The 27,611-nt window shown below is 45.7% G+C and overlaps 1 protein-coding gene across 3 annotated transcripts in view; it reads right to left on the bottom strand.

The window, feature by feature from the left end:
* LOC126471499 (golgin-84-like) overlaps window positions 1–27,611 on the bottom strand; it is a 108,654-nt gene that overhangs the window by 22,355 nt on the left and 58,688 nt on the right. For all 3 annotated transcript variants that reach the window (XM_050099715.1, XM_050099713.1, XM_050099714.1), the window contains exons 7-9: window positions 10,323–10,582; window positions 9,555–9,800; window positions 9,324–9,399 (exon numbers count right to left, since the gene is read on the bottom strand). In XM_050099715.1, coding sequence (XP_049955672.1) covers window positions 9,324–9,399; window positions 9,555–9,800; window positions 10,323–10,582 — 582 coding nt within the window. The remainder of the gene's footprint in view (window positions 1–9,323; window positions 9,400–9,554; window positions 9,801–10,322; window positions 10,583–27,611) is intronic.

The following is a 27,611-nucleotide window of genomic DNA, read 5'->3' as shown; positions in this document are numbered from 1 at the left end:
ACAGAGTTTGGTTTTGAATGAAAAGTAAATTCAGATTTGTAGGATGCATTCGGAGCTACAATCACGGAGGAAGTTTGTGACAAGCTGGATAAAGATGAAGATTTTGGCAATCAAATCCTGACTGGGCCAAGCACACGGGATTTCCACCGAAGAGGGAGTCAGTGATAAGTGTGAATGTACAAGTAACAGACAAATGAATAAACTGTAAAATGTAAGGGGAAACTTGGGACACACTAATCAACTTCACTGACATTAATCCAGATAACTGAGAGTACTATTTTACACTAAAAGAGATGTCACAACAAGTACTAAAAGAATAGTGCACACAAGGGTGTTGACCGAAAATAAGTTCCTTCCTTAAGCAGTTATCAATATATATTTTGGGATGAAAATATTGCCATTGCATCAACATCAGGTACAAGGGTGTCCTTGGCTGCCGTGGATCATTTTGTAGATCTAGATGACAGAAGCAATTAACAGGTAAAGTACATGCCACTTTACAGTTTGTTTGTTTCGTTTTGCTTTAGGGTGCAAAAAACAACTGAGGTCATATGCACCCAAGTCAAAACTATAGAACACGAACACAGAGAGGAGTTAAATGACTATACGTCAGTCCCAACTGACAGAATAGAAGACAGCTAAAAACAGGCACATGGAAAAAGGGCTAAAAAAGGTACCATATAGAAACGGTGGTCCAAAACTAAAAATTAAATGGCCTTCGTCATATTGCTTCGGGGGATAAAAAGTAAAATGCATTGATAGCCTGCATGTCATTCACTAACACGGCTGATAAATCAGACGGCAAGCCCCAAGCTGGAACATAAATGGCTAAAACAGGGCAATCCATCACGAAGTGGCAGACAGTTAATATTTGGGTGCAATGCGTACAAAGTGGTGGGGTAGCACCACTTAGCAAATGACAACAGTTAAAAAGGCAGTGCCCAATGTGCAGCCAAGTTAAAATAATCTCCTCCCGGCAGGAGGGCCAAGAGGAGGTCGTCCAAGGTGCTGGGAGAGGCTTAATAAGTCGAAGCTTATTCCCGTGAAAGGAGGACCATTGGCAATACCAAAGGGACACCACCTCCTGACAAACGGCAGAGATCATCGGAGGGATATAGGTACTTGCAGGCTGAGGTACGAGGACTGCAGCCTTGGCAGCAGCATCAGCAGCCTCGCTTCCTGGCAGATTGACATGACCAGGAACCAACTCACAGAAACATGACATAAGATCCACCAAGAGTGAGCAAGTGACAGTTTTCCTGGAACTGCTGCACTAAGGGATGGATAGTGAACAACACACACAGACTTTGAAGTGCACAGAGTGAGTCTGAGCAGAGAACACAATTGAAAAAGCTGTGTTGCCGGATGTACTCTGTGGCCTGATACAAGGCAATGAGCTTGGCTGCAAATACTAAGGAGTGTGCCGGAAGCTGATATCGAAGGACATGGGTGCCAATGATGAAGGCACACCCGACCCCATGGTCAGTCCGAGAGCCATCAGCGTATACAAAGGTACTATCGCAAAGTTCCATGCAAAGCTCGTGAAACTGAAGGTGACAGACGAGACTGGAGTAGTATCCTTAGGAAGCGAATGAAGGCCAAGGTTAACATGGGCTGCTTCACGAAGCCAAGGTGGTGAAGGGTTCACAATCACCAGGAAAGTTGCAGGTAGTGTGAAGTTTAGCAGCCGTAGCAAGTGACGAAAGTGGACTCCAGGAGGTAACAGAGAAGAGGGAAGAGCACCATACTGAAAATCAAAGGAGTCATCAAACGAGGAGGCATAGGATGGGTGGCCATGCACGGCAGACAAGTGGCATGCATCCCTGCTAGGAGGCATAGGAGGGGTGGCCATGCACGGCAGACAAGTGGCATGCATCCCTGCTGAGGAGAAAGTCATGGGCGTACGACGTGGTAGTTCGGCGGTTTCAGCATACAGGCTCCCAACCGGGCAGGTGTAAAAGGCGCCCTTGGCTGAAAGAATGCCATGATAGTGGACAGTGTTGAGACGGTGTAAGAGGGAAGGGCATGCAGGTGCATAAACAAAGCACCCATAGTCGAGTATCCAATGGGCAACGGACCAGTACAAACGGAGGAGTGTGGTTCGATCAGCACCCCAGAAAGTACCATTGAGGACATGTACAACATTGAGGGACCGCGTACAGTGGGCTGCCAGGTAAGATACACGGGAGGACAAAGAGTGTTTCCTATCAAGCATGAGCCCCAGGAATTTCGTAGTTTCAATGAACAGAAGGGCAACAGGCCCAAGATGTAGAGATGGTGGGAGAAACCATTTGCACCGCTAGAAATTCATACAGACAGTTTTGTCAGTGGAAAAGCGAAAGCCACTGCCAATGCTCCAGGAGTGAAGACAATCAAGACAGTGGTGAAGATGCCACTCATTGAGACAGGTCCATGAAGGACTGCATTATATGGTAAAATCATTGACAAAAAGGAAGCCAGAGATCCATGGTGGGTGACAGGCCATTATAGGGTTAATGGCAATAGCAAAGAGGATGGCGCTCACGACGGAACCCTGAGGCACACCATTTTCCTGGGTAAAGGTATCTGACAAGGCAGAACCCACATGCACCTTGAAAACTCGGTTTTGTAAAAATGCCCAAAGAAAACAGGGCAGGCACCAATGGAAGCCCCATGTGTAAAGAGTACAGAGGATACCAGTTCTCCAGCTGGTGTTGTAGGGCTTCTCCAAATCAAAGAACATGGCCACAGTCTGGGATTTCCGCAGAAAACCATTCACGACATGGGTGGAGAAAGTAACAAGATGGTCACCTGCACAACGCCCCGCTCAAAATCTACACTGTGCATCTGTTAGTAAATGGCGAGACTCGAGCCACCACACCAGCCCGGCATGAATTATATGTTACATCACCTTGCAAACACAGCTGGTAAGAGAGATGGGGCAGTAGCTAGAAGAAAGGTTTTTGTCCTTACTGGGCTTAGGTATGGGTATGGCAGTGGCTTCATGCCAGCATCCAGGATATGTGCCCTCTGCCCAGATGCAGGTGTACATGTTAAGCAGAAAGTTCTTGCCCACAAGAGAGAGGTGCTGCAACATCTGAATGAGGATGGCCTCTGGCCCTGGGCAGAGGATCGGGATGAACTGAGAGTATTATCTAGCTCCTTCATAGTAAAGGTGGGCATTGTAGCACACATGATTCAAAAATGGTATCACTCGAGCCTCCTCCGCACGTTTCCGATGAAGAAAGGCAAGGCGATACTGGGAAAAGCTTGAAACTTCTGCAAAATGGCAGCCCAATGTGTTGGAGATAGCTACAGGGTCCACAATGACATGATCAGCTACTGTCAGGCCGGAAATTGGAAAATGGATCTTGGTGCCAGGGAGCTGTCAGAGGTTGGCCAACATAACAGAGGAAGGTGTGGAACTGTTAAAAGAACTAGTGTATGAAATCCAGCTACCTCTTTGAGAGCACGTCTCCATGCGCAAATTGTGTCGCAGCTGTGACTCAGTCCACCAAGGGACTCGGACATGACGTGGTAAAGAAGAACTGTGGGGGATGGAACATTCTGCAACAGTAAGGATAATGTTTGTGAAATATTCGACCTGGTTATCACAACTGGGGAAATCTTGTTCTTCGAAGGCCGCCACGGAGGAGTAAAGCTGCCAGTCAGCCTTAGGAAGCTGCCATTTAGGCAGATAGCACACGGGAAATGGTCGCTCGAGTAAGTGTCAGAAAGAACGGACCACTCAAGATGGGGGGCAAGCTAGGCAGTGCACAAGGAGAGGTCCGAATGGGAATAAATGTGCAAGGAGTCGGAAAGGAAAGTGGGTGCTCCAGTGTTAGGGCAGAAGAGGTAAAGTTGGTTAAGAAGGTCAGCCAAGAGGACACCTCTGACAGGTCCTGGAAGAACCCCAAAGGAGATGATGTGCATTAAAGTCACTGAGAAGCAAAAATGGGGGAGGGACCTGCCCAATAAGCTGAAGGAAGTCTGTCCTGGTGACATCAAATGATGGAGGGACATACATAGTACAGAGGGAAAAAGTCAGGTGGGGAAGGAAAAGGCGAACTGCAACAGCTTGAAGACTGGTAGTTACGGAGATGGGTTGACTATGAATGTCATCCCGTATAAGCAGCATGACGCCCCCACGAGATGGACTGCCGACCTCATGGGGAATGTCAAAATGAATCGGTAATAAATGTGAAAGCTCAAAGTGGTCGTGAGGGTGCAATTTCGTTTCCTGAAGGCAGAGTACAAGGGGTTGCTGCAACACTAAAAGTAGCCGTAAATCCTCTTTGTGGGACCGAAAGCCATGAACATTCCATTGGAGGAGAGCCACGATGAGGAGACGTAAGAGTGTCACCTCGGCATCTGTCGAGTGACAGCTGGGGAAGATGCGCTACTACAGGACACAGAAGCATGAGGATCTTGCTCCATGGGGTCCACAGAAGCATCAGCTTGCTTGTGTGATCATTCTGTCGAGTCGAATGCTGAAAAACAGTTGTTGGTGTGCACTGGCGACATGGAGGCTGGCCGGGCTAAGGTATCACATGGCGACACCATCGAAGAAGACTTTTGAGGTGGCGAAGGAGAAGACCGTTTGCCTTTGGTAGACTTCTTCAAGCCTTTACAGTTAGATGAAGACTCGAGTGTTGTATGGCTGGAGGGATGGAGGATGTCTTCACTGGAGTACTCCTGTCCTTTACGGCCTCCTGGTTGTGTAGCTGGTGGCTTCGCCCCTTGAAGCGAGAGCTCGAAGGCTCGTTGCACAGCTGCGATGCTATCTTGACACAGGGCGATTTCACAATCTCGGAGCTGAATTGGATGTCGCATGTCTGTGTGGCCATGTCCTTCATGGAGCAAGGGGTAACAAGAACAGAACCATAGGCACCAGATGGGAGAACACAGGGTTTGCAACTAGCCAGTAACTTGCAAGCGACTGGATATGGTACCTTCCCCTTTACCCAGATCTCTTGAACAGCCTGCTCATCAATATACACTGGATCATTCTGAGAGGCGGCGGCATAGCCACCATTGCAGTTGATGCAACAGGGAGAAGGAGAAGGACACACGTCCTTGTGTGCATCCCTACCACAAATGACACATTTGGCTGGGTGTCGACAAAACATTCTAGTGTGGTTGAAACGATGACACTGGCAGCAGCGCTTCGGGTTCGAAACGTGCGGCCAGACGGTGATAATTTCATAGCCTGCTTTCAGCTTGGACAGAAGCACCACTCAATCAAACGTGAGAAAGAGAGTGCGGGTGGACACTAAGAAGGCATCTATCTTTTTCATTACACGATGGACAGCAATGACACCCTGATCAGAGAGGTAAGAATGGATTTCAGCCTTGGTTAGACCGTCGAGCAGCCTGGTGTAAATTACACTACGGGAAGAATTCAAAGTTCTATGGGCCTCGACACGAACAGGGCGACTGAGGAGCAGCGAGACAGCAAGCAGTTGTTGTGCTTGAAAATCAGAAATGGCCTCCAAAAGCAAAGTGCCATTCCATACATGAGAGCAGGATTTCACAGGGCCAGCAATTGCATGTACACCTTCCTGAATAATAAACAGATTCACTGTGGCGAAGGACTGACCATCTCTAGTATGTGAGACCACAAGGAACTGTGGTGCAGCAGGAAGGGTCTTTGAATCATTAGCCTCGTTACATTTACGTTTTGTCGATGTTGAGTGGGAAGATGATTGACTCATCGCAAGGAAATCCCCCATGATTGCCAGCGTCTCTGATGGCGCACACCTTCCACCTGGGGGCCCCCTTCACAAGGGGGTGCACCCACCTTAGTTGATTGTTCACACCTCGGGCCCGCTTCCCGAACACCTGACAGAGGGATCAATCAGCAATTTTGGGGAAGGTTACAGCTCAGACAATGACCCCTCCCTGGGCCTGGCCTGTACTGGGGTATGCGCAAACACTACCTGTCGAGCCAGAGCTGGGAATTAAGTGGTTACCCAGTCACCTGTTACGCATCAGACACGTGGGCTGGCCTTCAGGAGTGCACAGGGAGGAAGAAGAAAAAAAAGAGGATCCTCAAATGCTGAAGTGGAGGAACGAGAGGAAAAGGGAAACAAAGAAAGGAAAAGGGAAACAAAGAAAGGAAAAGGGAGCAAAAAACAAACGTGAGACCATTCTTACATCAGCGACAGAATGCATAACATTCCCAATAATACCCCAGACATGTTCTCCAATGAAAAAGAATAGCAAGAGGATAGACATGCAGCACGGAAGGGAAAAAATGCTGCAAAGGCTGGGGCACCGTTGTAGCCAAGCACAAACCCACCAAAGAGTGGCGTGCTCCTTGGGAGGGGGGGGGGGGCAACTTTACAGTGAATGTAATGTATCAATTTCCAGCAGAGCGCAGACTTTCATTTTTGAAAGTATACAGTAATATATACATGCAGTAGTGTACATAACAAGCTTGTTTAATGTATCCTTTGAATATATATTTTAGCTTTAATTTGTTTAATCCTATTCTTCATTATTGTGATATCATCACATTAGTTGATTTTATATTTAAATATACTGTACAGTACTTAACATGATCTTACAGTTAATTCAGTTTTCATTTAACCAATACATACACTGTATTCCAAATTATAACTTCAGATAATAATCTCAAAAAATTTATATACTTCGATGTTCCAGTGATTTGGACTAGGACTCACCCCAATTAGCATGAAGTAGAGAGGTTTCAATGTAACTAAAAATTGTGGCTCTCTTACACTTTCTCTGGTGTGGTGATCCAACAAAGTGCATGATTATTTTGGTAGAGCCATATCTCATCTTTTGTCACAACACTTTTCCTGAAGTCTTTATCACTACCTGCATTTTGAAACCTCTCTTGATGAATGACAAAGCAATTCTCTTTCCATCCATTCAAACAAATATTTCAATAATGCAGTGCATGTACTGTTTAATGTTTCGATTGCAAGGCATAACGATGCCCACTTTGTTGGCAAGCTCTTTAACTTTTAACTAAAAATCTACATGAATCATTGCATCTTCACATCACAATCTGTCGCTATACAAGGTTATCCAGGCCCCAAGTCTCTGTGTACTGACATTCTGGCTTCCCTTGTGAGACAATAGAAGGACTCTGTATGGTTCATGTACTCCAATCAGTAAATTTGCTCAGAACAACTCGGATTTTTCCAAAATCCTTTTCACTAATTTCCAGAGAACTATGCAATTCTGGAACACACTGAAAGCCTTGTGACACAGTATTGTACCATATAGCCCATTGATTGGTTGGTTGATTTGGGGGAGGGTACCAAACAGCAAGGTCACTGGTCTTATCAGATTAGGGAAGGAAGTCAGCCGTGCCCTTTCAAAGGAACCATCCCAGCATTTGCCTGACTATAGCCCACTGAGCAAAGTTGAGTACTGGATGGCAATTCATTTTCTGCATTTCAAAGGAAACAACACTGCAACAATCCATGCAGAGTGGATGAAAGTGTATGGCAACAATGCACTGTCATATAACTAAGTAGTTAGGTGGAGCAGATATTTCCAGTGGCAAGAAAAATGTGGCAGACTCACTGTCTGTGAAGAACAAGGAATCACGACATAGACGATACAGGAAAAAAGTGAATATGAGTCACTGATTAGTTTTCAACATCTTGCACAACATTCTGAAGATGGCAAAGGTAACACCTGCTAGTTTCTGTGACTGTTCTCACTGATTCAAAGAGTCCACTAAAACTAAGCTTCCAGGAAATGCTGCAGCTGTGTTAGGCCAAGCCTGATGACTTCTTTAGCTACTTAATCATGGCAGATGAGTATTGAGTGTATCACTATGACCCCAAGATAAGGGAGCAAAGCAAGCAGTGGCCACACACAATTTCTCCACCACTAAAATAGGTGAAGACTCAACCATCAATGGACAAGGTAGTGAGGAGTGGTTTTTGAGACTGTCATGGAGTGGAGCTAACAGGAACACACTACCAAAATCTCCTGAGGCTTGTCAAGATGAAGCAATGTATGAAGGGGATGATTTTGCTTCACACAATGCCTCAGTTCACTCACAAAGGCACAATTACTACTTCTACAGGCTGTCAAATTTGGATCACCCATATTTTCTTGACATAGCAGCCAGTGACTTCTTCCTCTTTCCTCCGATGAAATACCACTGCACGATTGCCATACCCATAAAAATGAAGAGGTGATTTTTGAGGTAGAATGTTTCCTAAACATCCAAAACGCAGACTTCTACAGCCGAGGTAGTCACCAAGTCATCCACCATTGGGAAAAATGTGTCACACAGAAGGGTGAAAATGCACACAGAAGGGCTAACACCACCAGCAAATTTCATGGTCACAGCTTGATTTTTGAAGCTATTATTAAAACTTTATGATTACTCTCATTCAATTGTTATAGACTGAAATATAGTGGAATGAAGTAAGCTTTTTGTCCAAACTTGCTGCTAGAAACACCTAGCATCAACACCTAGTTCACTTCATGGATGGAATATTGTTCCAAACTTTTGATTCTTTGTTTTGTTTCCTGCACCTCACCCTCTATGTCAGATGGTTGGCCAAGAGGGACGCAGTAGCAAGAAGCTAAATTGAAACAACAGTCAATGAATTACATCTCTGAAATGTTCTTATTGTATAATATGATAGCTGCAATAGATCTGTGTAAGACTGCCAAGAAATGGTTGTTAACAGTAAGGCAGCCAAAGAGTTAAATGTGGTGTCACCGCCAGACACCACACTTGCTAGGTGGTAGCTTTTAAATCGGCTGCAGTCTGGTAGTATACTTCAGACCTGCGTGTCGCCACTGTCAGTGATAGCAGATCGAGCGCCACCACACGGCAGGTCTAGAGAGACGTCCTGGCACTCGCCCAGTTGTACAGCCGACGTTGCTAGCCATGGATCACTGACAAATACGCTCTCATTTGCCGAGACGATAGTTAGCATAGCCTTCAGCTAAGTCAATTGCTACGACCTAGCAAGGCGCCATCACCAAGTTATATTGAGATGATAATACTGTATCAACAAGACCAATGTTCACCAATTATGGATTAAAGTTAAGTATTCCAGAAGCTACGTACTTTTCTTTATAGCATTCATTACGTATCCTGTTTCAGACCTCACGCCAGCCTGCGTGAGTTTAAGCGCGTGCCTTTTGGCTTCCTATCATTGTGTCTAGGCTGTCTTGCCTAGACACAACATTAGACATCTATATTCTATTAAAATTCCTTGTCCACTCAGAAACAAACATTTAGTTTCAGTTTATAATCTACGACACAGCTTCAATGTGGAAAAAAATAGTACTGAATATTGAAAAGATCATGTAATAAAATAAAAGTAAGTTCATCTTACCATCATCTGTATCATTCAGATTGACAAAGCCAGCCGGAGAACGATGGATGTGAGTGAGTAACTCTTGATGTTTGTGCTGAAAAGGAAAGAAAGAAACCACCATAAATGACAGCTTCACAAGTCAGTCAATAAGTACTGTTAGTGAACTACCCAATGTTGCAAATCAAACAAATAAAATTTCACCAAAACGCAGTTTACAGTACTACATTTTTTTTTACATGAAATATTTACCTCTAATTTCTCTAGCTGCAACTGTGCAGCATTTCTTTCTGCTGTAAGAGTTTCCACTGCACTCTGTTTCTGAACAAGTGCATGAGTAAGACTATGCAACCGAGATTCAATATCATTAGATGAAGGCAAAACTGGTCTTTGAGACAGTTGTTTACGTAGTTTATTGAGTTCAATTTCACGATCACGGACTTTAGTAGTTAATGTGCTCTGCTGCACAAACAAATCCTCTCTTACTGCTCGAAGTTCCTAAAAACGGAGTTTTCAAACAGTCAAATCATTATCTCTTAATCTGACAAAATAATTGGTAATGCAAACAACTTGATACAATTAAAAATACATTACGATAAAAGGACATGTTTTTACTTGATTACCTAAGTTTAAATATTTCCTGACATAAATATGGTCAGATTTGCATGCAAATTGTTATGTATACCACATTTTTAAAATTGCTTCACAATTTAAAATATTCTTAGTGTCATTTAAGAGTCACTAAACAAGTGAATTGGTCTGAAAATGACAGTGGCACAAAGCAATATGAACTAAATAAATTACAAGGCACAGAAGGGAATATTTTAACAGTCAAATTTTCTAATTCCTATTGAAAGTGATGAGACATAAGAGAAACTCTTACTGCTTTACTGTCTTCACCTAATATTCACTGTCTTCACCTAATACTCATCAATATGAATTTAATATTCACAATTCAATTGTGAGTCAATAAGGAAACTCTGAACAGTCAGCCAAATAACATTTACGAATCCAACATACCTCTATGTGTGCTCGACAATCATCCTCAGCTGCTTGACGAGCTCGTCGTTCACTTTCTAGAGCTTCCTGGAGCCTACGTTCTGTGTCACGAGCAGTAGCCAAGCGCCGCTCTGCCTCACATAATTCTTCTCTCATACCTTGCAAGCGTGCTTCCAATTGCAAAACTTCTTCACACACTACTTCGTGTTCGTGTCGGAGAGCCTGCAGTTCCAGATAGTGTGTGTCATCTGTCGGAGTGACTCCTGAATTGATATCTGAAACTAATAATTGACCAGATGCCGATAAAAGTAATGCTGACAGTTCTTTAAAAGAAACATTATTGATAAACACGTGTTGTCATTAGACACATTACCAGCAAAATTTATATTTTATTCATCATGGAGTTCTGCCAAGGGACTAAATGTAAGTATTGTATTGGAAATCCGTTCCCCCACCACAGCGAGAAAAGAGATTGAAGCTGTACTTAGCATATGCTTACTCACAGTTGTACTTTTGAGAACATGCTAGGTTAATCTATTACAGTTCCCGTGCCTGCCTGCCAGCACATGGGTGTCTGTGGGCAGGGATGGGCAAATAGCTGATGTATGGGCAGTCAGATGGCTGAACTTAAGTGTACATGACTGTACTGCCCTAGTCTCACACCCAAAGCAGGAGAGGCCATGTGCACAGAACGCATGCAATGGGGTTAACTGGCACGTACCCTATACCAGCAATGCCTGCCGGCGAGCGAGATGATGGGCACTCCCTTGTGCTCATGCTCCATGGGGCAGACTTGGAACAGCCTATGCCAGGTGAAAATCCAGCTAGGTCTCACACAGATGAGATACAATAAAAGAATAAGTTGAACAAAACTGAACACAATCAGTAACTAAATCATTTCAGTAACACACATTATGGGTTGGAATCTATTACCACAAAATCAGCTCCCAGTCCAAGTTAAACAACACTGGAAATATAGCCAACAGACACATTCCAGAATGAGATTTTCACTCTGCAGTGGAGTGTGCGCTGATATGAAACTTCCTGGCAGATTAAAACTGTGTGCCCGACCGAGACTCGAACTCGGGCACATAGTTTTAATCTTAACAGACACATTACTCGTGTAGTCATCTAGTAGATTGCAGAAATTAAAATGGTGATGGAGTAAGCATAATTTATGAGTAGTGGTAATCCAGTGGTACTAAACTGCCACATGAAATAACATACATAGTAGCAGCACCTTGATACTAATGTTGAGTTATAAGAGAGATAGAATTATTTATGACAAAGAATAAAAACAGGGCAAGTGACAGGACTTAGACAAATAACAGAGCCACTATAAGAGGAAAGCAAATATTAAAAGTGTAGACTTTATATCTTCCTGAGGGAGTGAATATATCCAACAACTGAATTTTTGTCAAGTGGCAAGGGTCATTCTCTCTCAGAATTCTTCAACTCAGTTTGCAACAGCACAGAAAGTCTGTTGATTGATGCTAATATGCCCAAAAAGACACAAAATAAAAATGGCAAAACTATCTTAATTAGAGCTCTTATGACATTAGCTGCATTATTCAGTCAACTCTCTGCGTTATCATCTCCAATTAGATTTCTCCGAGTACTGTCTCGTTGTCAACATGCAAGGTAAATCATTTACCTGGCAGCATCTGTATAAAACATGCAGCTCATCCTCAGCCTCCCTTGCCACAGACACAGACTGAGGCAGCTAGTTTTTGTATTTTTTTCCTCCACATTACATGATGTGAGCAAAAAATTGCAAAATATTTTCCTCTGTGCAATGCTGAAAATGATGGGACTGACTTTAAATACCCAATAGTCTAATTATTAGTGCTCTTACAAAAGCAATCCAAGGTGAATACGGTTAAAGTAATTAAAATATCAACACTAATTATATAAAAGCTTCATTAAGATAAACCTTATTTTTCCCCCAGTCTCATTAACTTTCACTTACAGATCAATCCCAAACAAAATTTTTACTAACTCTAGCTGTAAGTGTACTGAAATTACACATATAGAACACATGGTAATCCCATGTGTTATAAAAACGTGCCTCATTGATTATCAAATAGAAGGTCGAGCTCGCCATATTGAAAACACACATCAGATAGGCCTTTTATTTTTCTGTATTTTTTACGACACAATCACAAGAGCATTTCACAATGCTGCAACCAGGTCTGACTAACCAGTGGTCATCTGCAGACTAACGGCACATACCACAAACAGTTTCTGTGCATTGTATTGTTGACACAGTGTAAACCATTTGCAGCCTGTGGTTTTAGTCTGTAGATGACCACTGGTTGGGTGAAACTAGTTACAAAATTGTGAAATGCTCAAGTGATTGTCTCATAAAATAGATAACATGAAAGAACATAATCACTTAATGTCCAAGACAGTATGTCTTTTTTTTTCCAAATTGAGATATTGGTAGCAGGGGTGTAGGGGTATATAGTAAACATTCTTTCTCCCATTGGGATACAATCATATGCATTAATGGCAAGGTGACAGCATTTTCAATGGAATGACAAACTGTGTCACAGTATGTCCAATACAGGAATCCTTAGCTGCTTTTCCTGAAGCATTATTTCCTAAAATTTACATGTGCCATGAGGGCCCTTTTTGTGCCATATTGGATTCTCTTCTCTGCTTGGTAAATGCACACTATTTTAAAAGGAAAAATGAGTATTTGGGAGGGAAAGAATTCTGTAGCATGATCAGATATTTTAAAGAAACAATATTTGAACTCTTCCATTTGATGAGCAGCAGCTGGAATGCTGGAAGAGAACATAAAAACAGGAAAACAATCTACAATGATCAGTAGATATAGATCTGCAACTAACAGTATTCACTCACGACCTCCCTACCCAATTAAGGGGTCTAACATGCAACACACTGCCCACAGAATGCAAATTTTGTAATTCTGGAGTAATCACTGGCCAGAATCTGAATGGGGGACACTTTACCTTTGGAATATTTTACCCACAAGGAAGTTGTCATCATTTAGTAATACAGTAATGCTGCACATCCTTGGGAAAAATAACAACTGTAGTTTTCATATGCTTTCAGCCATTCACAGTACAAACATAGCAAAGGCCATTTTGGCTAAAATTAGGCCAGATCAGTCAGCCATCCAGACTGTTGCTACTGTGACAGATGCTGCCTCTCTTCAAGAACCACAGGTTTGTCTGGCTGCCTCTCACAGATAACCTTCTGCAGGTAAGGCACCTCACTTCAGCAAAATCCATGGGCAGTATGTCAACAGTGCCTTGGTACCTCATTTAACTTACTTACTGTATATAGCAACAAACTTATTTCCTGGAGTCTACCACTCAAGTAAGACATTAAGTACTTTTGCAATCCTGCACATTTCCCCACAACCAGAGAGAGCAGCAGTGGTGGGTACCTACTGAGAAAACACAGACCCTTCTGTGTTCATGTAGAAGTGTCCAGCGAGGGTATAGAATGCTTCCATCCAGCCAAATTTTATGATAAAGCTAAATGGACTACTTCCACAACATGTCTTAAATGCTATAATATGATCTACTGAATTTGATACTCTTCAAGGAATATTTTACAATACCCAGGCAAAGCAGAATTCAGCAGTTTTACTCTTTATTATTGATGGAACCACAGTTACAGTTACCTCTTGTGGCCAGATCATTTCCATGAACTGTCCAGAATGTTATTCAAACCAATCGCGAACAATTGTGGCACAGTGGTGGTGGTGGTGGTTGGTGGGATGTTTAAGGGGGACTAAACAGCGAAGGTCATCAGTCCCCCATTCCAAAATCAGGCGAGCCGAAAATCTACGGAGCAGGTAAAAACCAAAGGGGGAGGAGACGTCCCCCAGGCGCTAAAAGGACACAAATGCAGCAACAAACACTACAGACAAGAACAGGACAGAGGAACACCAGACAGAAAGAAACAGAAGAAAGGAGGATGGCCGGAGACTGGTTGACTGACCACGAGAAAAAAAAAAAAAGGGAAAGAGTCAACCATCTGACGGCACACCAGAACAGCAACAGACACAAGGACAAAAGACACAGAAAGGGAAAGGCGCAGGACCTCCTAAATCGAACCATAAAAAGGACTACTACGGAGAAAATGTAAAACATTGTCAGCCATGGAGGCATTGTCGGATAAAACCAAAGCCAAAGTGCCCGGGAGATTAAAAGATTGCCGGAGTGTGCGCAGTCGAGGACACTCCAGCAAAATGTGGCCGACCGTCAGCCGGGACCCACACCGACACAAGGGGGGATCCTCCTGACGCAACAGATGGCCGTGCGTCAGGTATGTATGGCCGATGCGCAGCCGACACAGGACTACCGAGCCCCTGCGAGAAGCCCGCAGGGAGGAACGCCACACATCGGTCGTCCCCTTGACAGCCCGCAGTTTATTCGGGGCTGTCATGCCACGCCACTCAGCAGCCCACATCCCAATCAGCTTACGGCGCAACACCAGCTGCTGGTCGCGAGCCGTAAGGCCGATCTCCAAAGCCGGGGCGTCGATCGCCCCTTTGGCCAGCCTGTCTACACGTTCGTTCCCTGGGATGCCAACATGACCGGGCGTCCAAACCAAGACCACCGAACGACCAGAACGGGCAATGGCGGAAACAGACTCCTGAATGGAGGACACCAGAGGAGAGGAGGGAAAGCAGCGGTCGATGGCCTGAAGGCTGCTCAGGGAGTCACTGCAGATCACGATGGACCTACCTGAGCAGAAACGCATATGCTCAAGAGCGCGCAATATGGCCACCAGCTCTGCAGTAAAAATACTGCAGCCAGCCGGCAAGGAGCGCTGCTCAACATGGGCAGCATGAGCAAAAGAGTAGGCAGTGCGACCTTCAACCAGGGAACCATCAGTGTAGACAGTCTCACAGTCCAAAAATGAGGCGAGGAGTGCAAGAAAACGGCGACGGAGGGCCACAGGCGGAACCGAGTCCTTGGGTCCCTGTGCCAAGTCCAGACGGACGGACGGCCGGGACAAACACCAGGGAGGCGTAGGTGCACGGACCCGGAAGGGAGGCGGAAGAGGGAATGACCCCAATTCCGACAGCAGGGACCGAACGCGGACAGCGACGGAAAGCCCAGACCTAGGTCACCATTCGGGCAGATGGAGGACCATGGCAGGGAAAAGCAGGCGACGACTGGGATGGCCTGGCGAGCAATGCACGTGGACAGCATAGTCGGCGAGCAGTCGATGGCGGCGAATCCGCAGCGGGGGAACTCCGGCCTCTACCAGTAGACTATCCACGGGGCTCGTACGAAAAGCGCCAGTTGCAAGCCGGACCCCACAGTGGTGTATGGGGTCTAACAACTTCAACACTGAGGGTGATGCAGACCCATAGGCCAGGCTCCCATAATCAAGCCGAGACTGCACAAGGGCTCGGTACAATCGCAGCAGCGTGCAGCGATCCGCACCCCAAGACGTGTGGCTAAGGCAGCAGAGGGCGTTGAGGTGCCGCCAGCATTTTTGCTTCAGCTGAGTAATATGAGGAACCCATGTGAGCCGGGCATCAAACACGAGTCCCAAGAAGCGGCAAGTGTCCACCACTTCAAGCAGGTGGCCGTCGAGGTAAAGTTCAGGATGAGGGTGGACCATCCGACGCCTGCAGAAGTGCATAACTCGAGTCTTGGCTGCAGAGAACTGAAAACTGTGAGTCGGAGCCCATGATGCTGCCTTCCGAACGACTACCTGCAGCCTGCGTTCGGCAACTCCCGTAGTCGTGGAGCTAAATGAGATGCAGAAGTCGTCGGCATACAAAGAAGGAGACACCGACGACCCCACGGCTGCAGCCAGACCATTAATGGCCACTAGAAATAAGGACACACTCAACACCGAGCCCTGCGGGACACCATTTTCCTGTGTATAAGAAGAACTAGAGGCGGCACCGACTTGCACCCGGAAAGAGCGGTGCAATAGAAAGGTTTGAAGAAAAGCCGGGAGCCGACCACGAAGACCCCACTCATACAACGTGGCGAGGATGTGATGCCTCCATGTGGTGTCATACGCCTTCCGCAGATCGAAAAATACAGCAACGAGATGCTGACGTCGGGCAAAGGCTGTACGAATAGCAGATTCCAGCCGCACCAAATTGTCAGTGGCAGACCGGCCCTGACGGAAGCCACCCTGGGATGGAGCGAGGAGACCGCGCAACTCAAGGACCCAACACAAACACCGCCCCACCATACGTTCGAGCAATTTGCACAAAACGTTGGTGAGGGTAATGGGACGATAGCTGTCCACCGCCAGTGGGTCCGCACCGGGCTTCAAGATGGGGACAATAACACCCTCTCGCCATTGCGACGGGAACACGCCTTCGCTCCAAATGCGGTTAAATACCGCGAGAATGTGTCTCTGGCAGTCCTGGGAGAGATGCTTCAGCATCTGCGCATGGATGCAGTCTGGGCCTGGTGCTGTATCAGGGCAATCGGCGAGGGCAGCGAGGAATTCCCTCTCGCTGAAAGGAGCATTGTATGTTTCAGAACGACGCGTGTGGAATGAGAACGGCGTCCGCTCGGCTCGCTCCTTTAGAGAGCGAAAGGCGGGGGATAAGATGCAGTCGCAGAGCTCTGAGCAAGGTGCGCGGCAAGCCGTTCAGCAATGGCGGCAGCGTCCGTGCAGACAGCGCCGTCCAAGGAGAGCCCAGGGACACCCATAGGGGTCTGGTACCCATAAATCCGCCGGATCCGGGACCACACGAGTGAGGGGGAGACATGGGAGCCCAAGGATGAGACATACCTCTCCCAGCACTCCTGCTTACGCCGTGCAATAAGACGACGGGCCAAGGCACGGAGCCTCTTAAAGGCGATGAGGGTCGCGAGAGACGGGTGTTGCCTATGACGCTGGAGAGCCCGCCGACGGTCGCGAATAGCCTCAGCAATCTCCGGCGACCACCAGGGTACAGCCTTCCGCCAAGGGAGGCCAGAAGATCGGGGGATGGCAGCCTCGGTCGCTGAAATGATGGACGTGGTTAAAACACGGACCACCTCGCCAATGTCACCCTGTGGGGGAGACTCAATGGCTGCAGCAGAAGTAAAAGCCGGCCAATCTGCCCTGTGGAGAGCCCAGCGGGGCAGGCGCCCAGAAGAACGACACTGGGGTAGTGACAAATAGATGGGAAAATGGTCACTACCACACAGGTCAGGGTGCACCCTCCAGTGGAGGGATGGGACAAGTCCGGGGCTGCAAAGAGAGAGATCGATGGCCGAGAACGAGCCATGGGCAACACTGAAATGCGTGGGAGCACCGGTGTTCAAGAGGCTAAGGTCGAGCTGAGCCAACAAATGCTCCACGGCCCGACCGCGGTCATCAGAGACAGTCCCACCCCAGAGAGGGTTGTGGGCATTGAAATCGCCCAGAAGCAGCAATGGTGGCGGGAGTTGAGCCAGCAGCGTAGCCAAGACATGTCGGGGGAGCTCGCCATCCGGAGGAATGTAAACAGAGCAAATAGTAATAGCCGGCGAGAGCTCAACCCTGGCAGCAACTGCCTCTAAAGGCGTCTGAAGGGGTACTGGCGAGCTACAGACAGAGTGGTGAACAAAGAGGCAAACCCCACCTGACGCTCGTTGACAGGCAGCACGGTTCTTATAGTATCCCCGATAACCGCGAAGGGCGTGGGTCCGCAGTGCAGGAAACCAAGTTTCCTGCAGAGCAATGCAGAGAACGGGGGAATCACTCAGAAGCATCCGGAGCTCAGGCAGGTGGCGGAAATAACCGCCGCAGTTCCATTGGAGAATGGAAGCAGGAAGGGACTGGGAGGGCGTGAATGCGACTAAGAGGCAGACAGCGCTTCAGAGCCAACCGCCGCCACCGGGGGAGAGTCAGCTGAGTCCATAGGAGAGGCCCCCAAGGGTTCCGTGAGGGCGAGATCCGCGGCAGAGGCGAGGATCTCCACCTCATCCCCGGAGCCAGGACTATGTACAGCAGGCGGTGCTGAAACCGCCGGAACGCCCTTCTTCTTGGACACATGCCGTTCCTTCTTCTCACGTCGGCCCTTAGGGTGAGACGGCTGGGAGAGCTTCTCTGAAGAAGCGTCGGAGGCTGACGACGACGCAGAAGCCCTACGACCAGCAGGTGGCGGAACCTTCAGCCACTGGCTGACATCTGGCTGGGAAGGAGAAGAAACGGAGGAAGGGAGGGCCCCAAGGGACCCCTTCCGCGAGAGAGGAACCGGCGGAGGCAACGCCGGCGGAGAAGGAGGGGGAGGAATCGAGCCTCCCGGTTGTGGAGCAGATGTCACTCCCGAAGTAAGCGTGGGGGGAGCGACAGAAGAGGGTTTGCCCCCAACTGCTAAGGGGGCAACAGAGAAAGGCTTGCCCCCAGGCACGAGGGGGGCAGACAGAGATACATGGCCCCGAGGGCCCACTGAAGGCGGCACAGATGAAGCGACAACCATCGCTCGCGTGGGCGACGATAACGTGGCTGCAGCATAAGATGTTCGAATGGAAGCTGGATACAACCTTTCATATTTCTGTTTAGCCTCTCGATAAGTAAGCCGGTCCAGGGTCTTAAATTCCATTATCTTCCGCTCCTTATGAAGAACGGGGCAATCTGGCGAGCATGGCGAGTGGTGCTCCCCACAGTTGACACATACAGGCAGAGGCACACATGGAGAATCAGGATGAGAGGGGCGTCCGCAATCTCGACATGTAGCGCTGGATGGGCAACAGGAGGACATATGCCCAAACTTCCAGCACTGGAAGCACCGCATCGGGGGAGGCACGTATGGCTTGACATCGCAACGGTAAACCATCACCTTGACCTTCTCGGGCAAGACATCACCCTCGAAGGCCAAGATAAAGGCACCGGTGGCCACCCTGTTTGTCTTGGGTCCTCGATGGACACGATGGACAAAATGCACACCACGTCATTCCAAGTCGGCTCTCAGCTCGTCATCGGATTGCAACAAGAGGTCACGATGGTAAATAATCCCCTGGACCATATTTAAGCTACTGTGGGGAGTGACGGTAACAGGGACGTCACCCAGCTTATCACACAAGAGCAACGCTCGTGACTGGGCTGGGGAGGACGTCTTGAGGAGGATGGACCCATTCCTCATTTTTGACAACCCCGCCACTTCCCCAAACTTATCCTCCAGGTGTTCCACAAAAAACATAGGCTTCGTCGGAAGAAAGGAGTCACCATCAGTCCTGCTGCAGACAAGGTATTGCGGTACGTAAGGCTCCCGCTTGGCACTAGATCGGCGTCCCTCCCATGGCGCAGCCAACGAGGGGAACGTCTGAGGGTCATATTGCGCAGCATCGAAGTCGACTCTACCTCGCTTAGAGACGCTGGTGGCCATGCGACCACCAGCTTGGTGTGATTTATTGCGCTTCATTGCGCCACATCCGCCCAGATGCCACCTACTCCGAACGAGGGCTCTCCTCAAGGGTGCCACCCAGCCAAAGCAACGGGTACCTGGCCAATATCCCGTTGCCCGGAGTCCCCATGCCCCAGACTAGATGGGCACATACTCCTTGGCATGCATGGGGAGGAAACAGCTCTGGCATCTGTAGTGCGATCCCTGCGTGGTCAGGGGGCTACCACCAAGAGGGTACATGACGACCCCACCACAACGGACTGGCTACCGTGCTGGATTTTAGGTGTTGAAAGGGTCCACAGTTGTCGTAGGCTCTAAGAAGAAGAGTGCGCACAAGGCGAGAAGGAGACAACCCAGAAGATGTTGGGCGTAGTCCCCCCCCACACGACAATAGGTAACATGCAAGATGGCGGAGCATGATGGACCAATAGAAAAACACCACGTAAGGTGTCCTTCCCCAAATGGCACGCACTGACAACGGAAATTTGGAAAAAAATAGGTCAAACCCAAGAGGGGACCATCACAGAAGGCCGAAACGTTTGAGACTCCTTTTAGTCGCCTGTTACGACAGGCAGGAATACCGCGGGCCTATTCTTACCCCCGAACCCGCAGGGGGGGTGGCACAGTGACATGGTGCATCACCACCCATAAAAATTCCATTATTGTTGGGGAACATGAAGTCCTTGAATGGCTGCACTTGGTCTCCAGGTAGCCGAAACATTTCCCGTCAATAATCAGTTCAAGTGGACCAGAGGACCCAGTCTATTCCAAGTAAATGCAGCCCATACCATTATGGAACAACCACCAGGCTGCATAGTGCCTTGTTAACAACTTGAGACCATGGCTTTGTGGGATCTGTGTCACACTCAGACCCTACCATCAGCTCTTATCAAGTGAAATCGGGACTCATCTGACCAGGCCATGGTTTCCCAGTTGTCTAGTGTCCAACCGATATGGTCACAAGACCAGGAGAGGTACTGCAGACGATGTCATGCTGTTAGCAAAGGCACTCATGTCAGCTGTCTGCTATCATAGCCCATTAATGCCAAATTTTGCCACACTGTCCTAATGGATACGTTCATCGTATGTACCACATTGATTTCTGGGGTTATATCATGCAGTGTTGCTTGTCTGTTAGCACTGACAATTCTATGCAAACATTGCTGCTCTCGATTGTTAAGTGAAGGCTGTTGGCCACTGAATTGTCCATGCTGACAGGTAATGCCTGAAGTCTCGTATTCTTGGTATACTCTTGACAATATAGATCTCGGAATATTGGATTCCCTTATGATTTCTGAAATGGAATGTCTCAAGCATCTAGCTCCAACTACCATTCCACATTCAAAGTCTTCATTCCCTTTGTGCAGCCATAACATTGTCGGAAACCTTTTCACATGAGACACCTGAGTAGAAACGACAGCCCCATCAATGCACTGTTCTTTTATACACTGTGCATGCAATACTACTGCCATCTGTATACGTGCATATTGCTATCCCATGAACTTTGTTGCCACAGTGTAATCTGTCCCAAGGGAAATCAAATACAAAATCAAAATACCATATTTATCTGAGTATACCACAATCCTGAATATAAGATGACCCACTTCAAGCATCTGCTTAAAAAGTTACCCTTTCTAAACTTATGTCATTTACTGACCATCTACATTTTGATAATACAAGCAGAAATAAAATAAACAAAAAGAAATGGTTTACATTAATATGCAAAGAATTTTCTTTTCTATCCTTTTTGCTTGCTAACCCTGTCGTCTGCGAGAGCACTATTTTTAATCACCACCACCATCATCCGAACAGCACAGCTGTGAAATTTATATCTTTGTTGCTGTCAAAAATATTTAGCTGGTTCTCCTGAATGTGTTGTGATTTCTCAGGTTGTGGTTACAATGGGGCCTGAGAACTCAGCTTTTTTTCCCCAAATATATATCAGATTTCACTACTATACTGACATTAGGATATTATAATATTTCTTGTTTACAAACATACTGTCTGCCCGCTGCTCTCTCACTGACTGTGTAGAACCAGCAGCTGAAACAGCACCTTTTGTTCTAGTCATATGCCATGGAGACAAACATTGCGCCATGAAACATGAAAGTACCCCACTGGCCCATGTCTAGACTTGTATCATCTGAAAAAATGAATACTGTTATTGAGTATTTTTAAAGTCAGTTTAGTTCTGTCTAGAAGGGGATTCAGGCAAACTGCAGTTTAAATGTGGTAGGTGTTCATAAAATTCCAAACTAAATGGTATCGATTACCAATATTGGCAACACGATGTAGTTTCCAGCCCACTCACTACTCTCCTCTCTGCACTCATCCTTGTTCTCAGCCAAGCTGGTGTCACTGTTCCCCTCCTGTAGTGCCGTGCTTGAGCAACTGGGAAACACAGACTGCAATATCATCTAGAGTGCACAGGTCATGTGTAGCAACTGCAACTACAACACAAATAAAAGATTGCAATCACAATTCAGACCCATTCTAAAACTTTCGCTTGTCCTGTGATCTACTGACGTCTGTTGGTACTGTTTCCACAATGGGTCTTTCCACTGTAATTCATTCTTGCAATAACAATTACAGTCAGTTTAATATGATTTATTTTGTTTGTTAGACATGTCGTTCTGGATTAATTTTCATTCTTGTTTCGTCTGAATGTCACCACGTTCTAAAGCTGATTAAAAGCTGGTTATGTTGTTTCCTGATATTCTAATACATGAACAGCAACAGAATTTCTTACTTGCAACCCACTTAATAAATCATTACAATCTCTCATAATCAAATAAAAATATTGATCTGGATTCTGAATCAATGTTTTTGGATGCAAACATTTTCAGTTTTGAATGTTATCTTTTTTTAATCATCACTTCTGTCAATACACATTTCCTTCAAGAAGTCTTTGGAAAAAATCGTAACAGTATTCTTTTTATATGCCCTTCAGATGGCCTTTCCAATGCAGTAATGCAATTGTATGATGTTCCCTTCAAAGGACCATCCAGTTTTTGGAAACAGAAATAGTCACCAGTGCCAAATTGGGTGAGTACAAGATGAGGAGGAAGATTTTCTTGATTTTTGTCCAGAAACTGGCTGATAATAATCATGGCATGTCAAAAAGCACTGTCAAGCTGCAGAAACCACTCCTGGAGATGGTTCAGACTGATTCGTCATATTGGACTTTCAAGTAAGCGAACTATCGTATCTTTTGTAGAAGTCACCAGTAAACATTTGTTCTGCAGGCATCAACTGTCCTTGAAAGACAATATGACCACTGAAGAACACAATGACCATTGCTTTCCTCTTTGCTTTTGTAACTCTTACTTTCGTTAGCTTTGTTACCTGGAGGCCCATAGATTTGATTATTCGGTGACAAACTACTTGCAGTACATGCCACCCTCTTCATCAATTCAAATATGTCCACTGCAGTTTTCCCACATTTGAAGAAAAGCCTGATTGTTCTACAATGCTCTATTTTACATCAGTCACTGACATAAAACACAACGATGACAACAACAACAACAACAACAACAAGAGAGAGAGTACTAGTGGTTTTCCAGTGGAGAAGTGATTCTAGTAGCTCATCAGAAATACAACATATAACCTTTCATTCCTGTCTAGTACATTCATTCTTTCAGTGAAAACTGCCCTCTTTTGGAAACTGGGTACCCTTAGATTAAGAATTACTTGCCCAAAAACAGAACAATATGAGATTTCTCCCAACTCTAAGTTTCAGTTTATTCATATTTGCATGTATGTTGTTACAACATATGATCCACCACAATAAGAGCACTGTCGTTACTGTGGTTTTTCCCTTAGCTGTTTCTCTCCTCATAGATGGAAAACCAAAGTGAAACACGATGTAAATTGAAAGCACTTGGTTGGTCATTCAACACACTTAAACTCTGATGTGGGACACATGATCATAGAGATTCCTGTTGTGAAGGAAGGAAGATTAGTGTTTAATCTCCCATTGTCAACAAGGTCATTAAAGATGGAGCACAATCTGGGACTGGCAAAAGACAGGGTAGAAAATCAGCCATGCCCTTTGAAAGAAACCATCCTGTACTTGCCTTAAGTTTTTTATTAGGGAAATCATGGATAACATAAACCTGAATGGCTGAATAGCAATTTGAACTGCCATCCTCAATGTGAGTCAAGTGACTTACCACTGTACCACCTAGCTCAGCGGTTTCTGATGTGCTTGAAAACACTTTGCTTCCTAAATTTTCTGCTATTGGTTTCCTTTAGCTTCACCTTCCTGAAACTGTGATTGAATCTGTGTTGGAGCACACTGTTTGTTGTATTTCTCTTACCTTTGCTACACCAACTGCTGAGAGTTTTCTGCCCAGTAGAACTCTCTAGCATTTGCAATGACTCACTGAGAGGTGCTGTTTTATAAGTGCATTTAAACAAGCAGTATTTAAGTTTGTCTTCACAATTCGTGTCTGCATTGATACGTCATTCTTTTAGGCAGACTTCTCCTAAGCTACTGTAAACAATGACACAGATAAAAGAGAATTAGGGATTTACTTGCCTTTTTGGCCTCAGTGTAGAATAGCAGGATGACTTCCCAAAACATAGATACAGACTTCAGAGTCAGGGGATGGGTGGAAGGATGGTGGATGTGACCTCACCTGCACCTATTTACGTGTACACTCCACAAATGCATAGGCATATACTTTTCCCCCACAGGATACAGCACATTAATTCTGTGCACCACTGCAACTGTAGAGCCACAGGCATTTCCAAAGGGGACACGCAAGAAGGGGCACCGAGTGAGATGGTGCAGTGATTAGCATCCTGGACTCGTATTTGGGAGGACGACTGTTCAAACCCGTGTCTACCCATCCTGATTTAGGTTTTCGTGTTTTCCCTAAATCGCTACAGGCAAATGCGGGGATGGTTCCTTTGAAAGGGCATGGTCGACTTCCTTCCCCATCCTTTCCTAATCCGATGGGACCGATGACCTCACTGTTTGGTCTCTTCCCCCAAATCAACCAACCAACCAAGATGGGGCACTTGCCCCCTCCTCGTATCTCCGAGTATAGATTTTTTTAATTCGTTACGAAATTCTCACACAGTGATTTGTCTGCGATTCTAATAAACCTAAGACTTAAGATTTCTGAGTGCAACAGAAAATTCTGTCTCTTTAGCAAACACTGAGTAACTTGAATTTTTTATCAGCTCACGGGAAAGTATACCATTTCCACGGTGCACATGTGGATTTGGCACTGTGTTGCAATCAAAGTGGACATGAATCTTTATGAAACAGAGACTCCAATCTCTTCTCTGTCATTTCCTCGCACTGCCCTTATTGAGCTGCTGAAAAGAACCACTCCAACACTCCGGTGTGATTCCACTAACTGTTCCCGAGTAACATAAATGTGGCTACAGTGTGCACCCTTTCTGCCTATTGTAAAACTTAATTACAAAGTAGATACCATTTGTCAGTGGACAAAGAACACCTGTGATGGCCTCCAGAGTCCACTTTCAGGTTTATATGGCAGAGCTATTTTGGTAGTCTAAGATCACAGCCATGTTACACTGTATGTATATATATATCTGTAGTTCACACACGAACCGAAACTCATCAGTCAAGGAGATACTGGACTGGACTGGACCAATGAGGTTTAAGGGACCAAACTGCAACTCTTAACTGTATTCTGGGACGTTTGGACACAAGAGTTTAGAAATACACCTATACAATCATTTTCACGTAAGTAGTCTTAGTCAGGCCAATACGTTATGAGGTGTCTTTACAATGAATCCATGGTTTATAAAATAAATAACAAAATTTTACCAACTGTTCTGGTGAATACCAGGGCTTTTTTTTTTCCTTCCAAAAACTACTGAGGTCCTAAGTGCCCCCATCATAACCCTAGAACACAAATACGTGAAAGTTAAAAGTGATTACACATTAAGCCCAATCAACAGAAGGAAAGAGAGCTAAAAACGACAACCTCCCCTTAGAGAAAGGTTCACCAAGTATGTAGTAGAGACAGTGGAGGTCCCGAACCAAAGATTAAAAGTCCTACACCATACTGCTAACAGCCCATGTGTCTTTCGCTGAAACGGCCGATAATGCAGATGGCAAACATACACTGGAATGTAAAAGGTTATAAAAAGGGGTATTAGGCCAGGAAGTGGCAAACTGTCAAAGGTTGATGACAGCGAGCACAAAGTGGTGGCGGATCACTGCTTAACAAATGGTAATGGTTAAAAAGACAGTGACCAAAAGGCAACTACCATAAAATGATCTCCTTGCGACAAAATGGACAAGAGGTCGGCCAGCTGTTGGGAGAGGTTTAATTCCCTGGAGCTTGTGCCCATCCCGACAAGACCAGTGGTAATGTCAAAGTGACACCATCTCCCAACACACAGCAACATGAAGATCATCCAAAGGATTGGGAAAGCTAGTAGGCAGAGGTAGGAGGACTGCACCCTTGGCAGCAATGTCAGCAGCCAGAGCATATGGCATAATTAAAACGCCTGTATCCCTAGATGTACTGGGTAACATGACAGTGAGCAATGACCTCTGCTGTAAAAATTCTAGCAGTGTTCTGGAAGTTGATACCAAAATGGCCTGTGCCGATGAGGACACACCTGACACCATAGTGAGTCTTAAAGCCATCAGTGTACACAAAGGTGCTATTGCTAAGTTGTGGGTGAGGGTCGAGAAACTTACAGTTATAGATCAAATCTGGAAGTGAATGGAGCTCAAGATGATCATGGGCTGCCACACAAAGCCAAGGCTGTGAAGGGTTCACACCCACTGGGAATGTGGCATGTAGCAGGAAGTTAAGCTGCTAGAGCAGTAGCTGAAAGCAAACTCCGGGAGGTAACAGAGACGAAGGGTGTGCTTCATACTGACGGTCAAGGGAGTAATCGAAAAAGATGGCATAGGATGGATGACCAGGCATGGCAGACAAACGGCACATGTATCTGCTGAAGAAGACATCACACTGGTATGACTGTGGTAGTTCGGCAGCTTCTGCATAGTCTCTCTCAACTGGGCAAATGTAAAAGTCAACAGTGGCCACACACATTCCATGATGGTTGATTATGTTAAGATGGCAAAAGATGGAAGGATGTGCAGAGAATAAATGAAACACACAAAATCTAGTTTTGAATGGACAAAGGATCTGTACAAATGGAGGAGGGTGGTCCGATCAGCTCCCCAGGGAGTACTGCTTAGGACATGTAGCACACTGAGGGACTGAGTAGAGTTTGCAACCAGGTAAGACACGTGGGAAGACCAAAAAAGTTTCCTATCGAGCATGAGCCCCACGAATTTCTTCGTTTGGCAAATGGAAAAGCAATAGGCCGAAGATGTAAAGACAGTGGAAGAAGCCATTGTGCTGGCAGAAATTCATACAAACAGTTTTGTCAGTGGAAAAGTGAAAGTTACTGCCGATGCTCCATGACATGGTGTATACGTGGACAAGGAACAAAATTCCCGGATTTTTCCCGGATCTCCCAGTTAAAAATACATTTTCTCCCGGATGAAAATACACTTTTTCCATGTTAAGTGACAGTATACTTGCCCTTGGAACTGTAAAGATTATCCTTTGAATGGATATGGTTTAATACAGCAGCGTAGAATTTCCTGGCACTTTAAAGAACGAAACTCATGGGGAAAAAACATGTTTTGGAAAGATCTTTGATGTGCAGCAACATGTACACTGCATATTTTCATATTATAAAAGCATAAATTCGAATTCCACCAACACGAAAAGTCAATGGTTTAAATCAATATACATAGCGTTGCTACAAGAAAGGCAAAGCTTTCGCATATAATATTTGTCTCTAAGATTAATATGCTACAATAAAAGCTAAGCTTTCACATATAATGTTGATCTGTTTAGCAGATGTTACACTTTAAGATACATCACACAAATACGCCAGTAAAATTTTAAATACTGACGTAAATGTCTTCTGGCCTTGAAATTCTTCTAAATGGCTTGTCA

Source organism: Schistocerca serialis, chromosome 3, assembly GCF_023864345.2.
Source record: "Schistocerca serialis cubense isolate TAMUIC-IGC-003099 chromosome 3, iqSchSeri2.2, whole genome shotgun sequence".
NCBI lineage: Eukaryota > Metazoa > Arthropoda > Insecta > Orthoptera > Acrididae > Schistocerca > Schistocerca serialis.
This window is presented reverse-complemented; position numbering and strand designations above follow the sequence as displayed.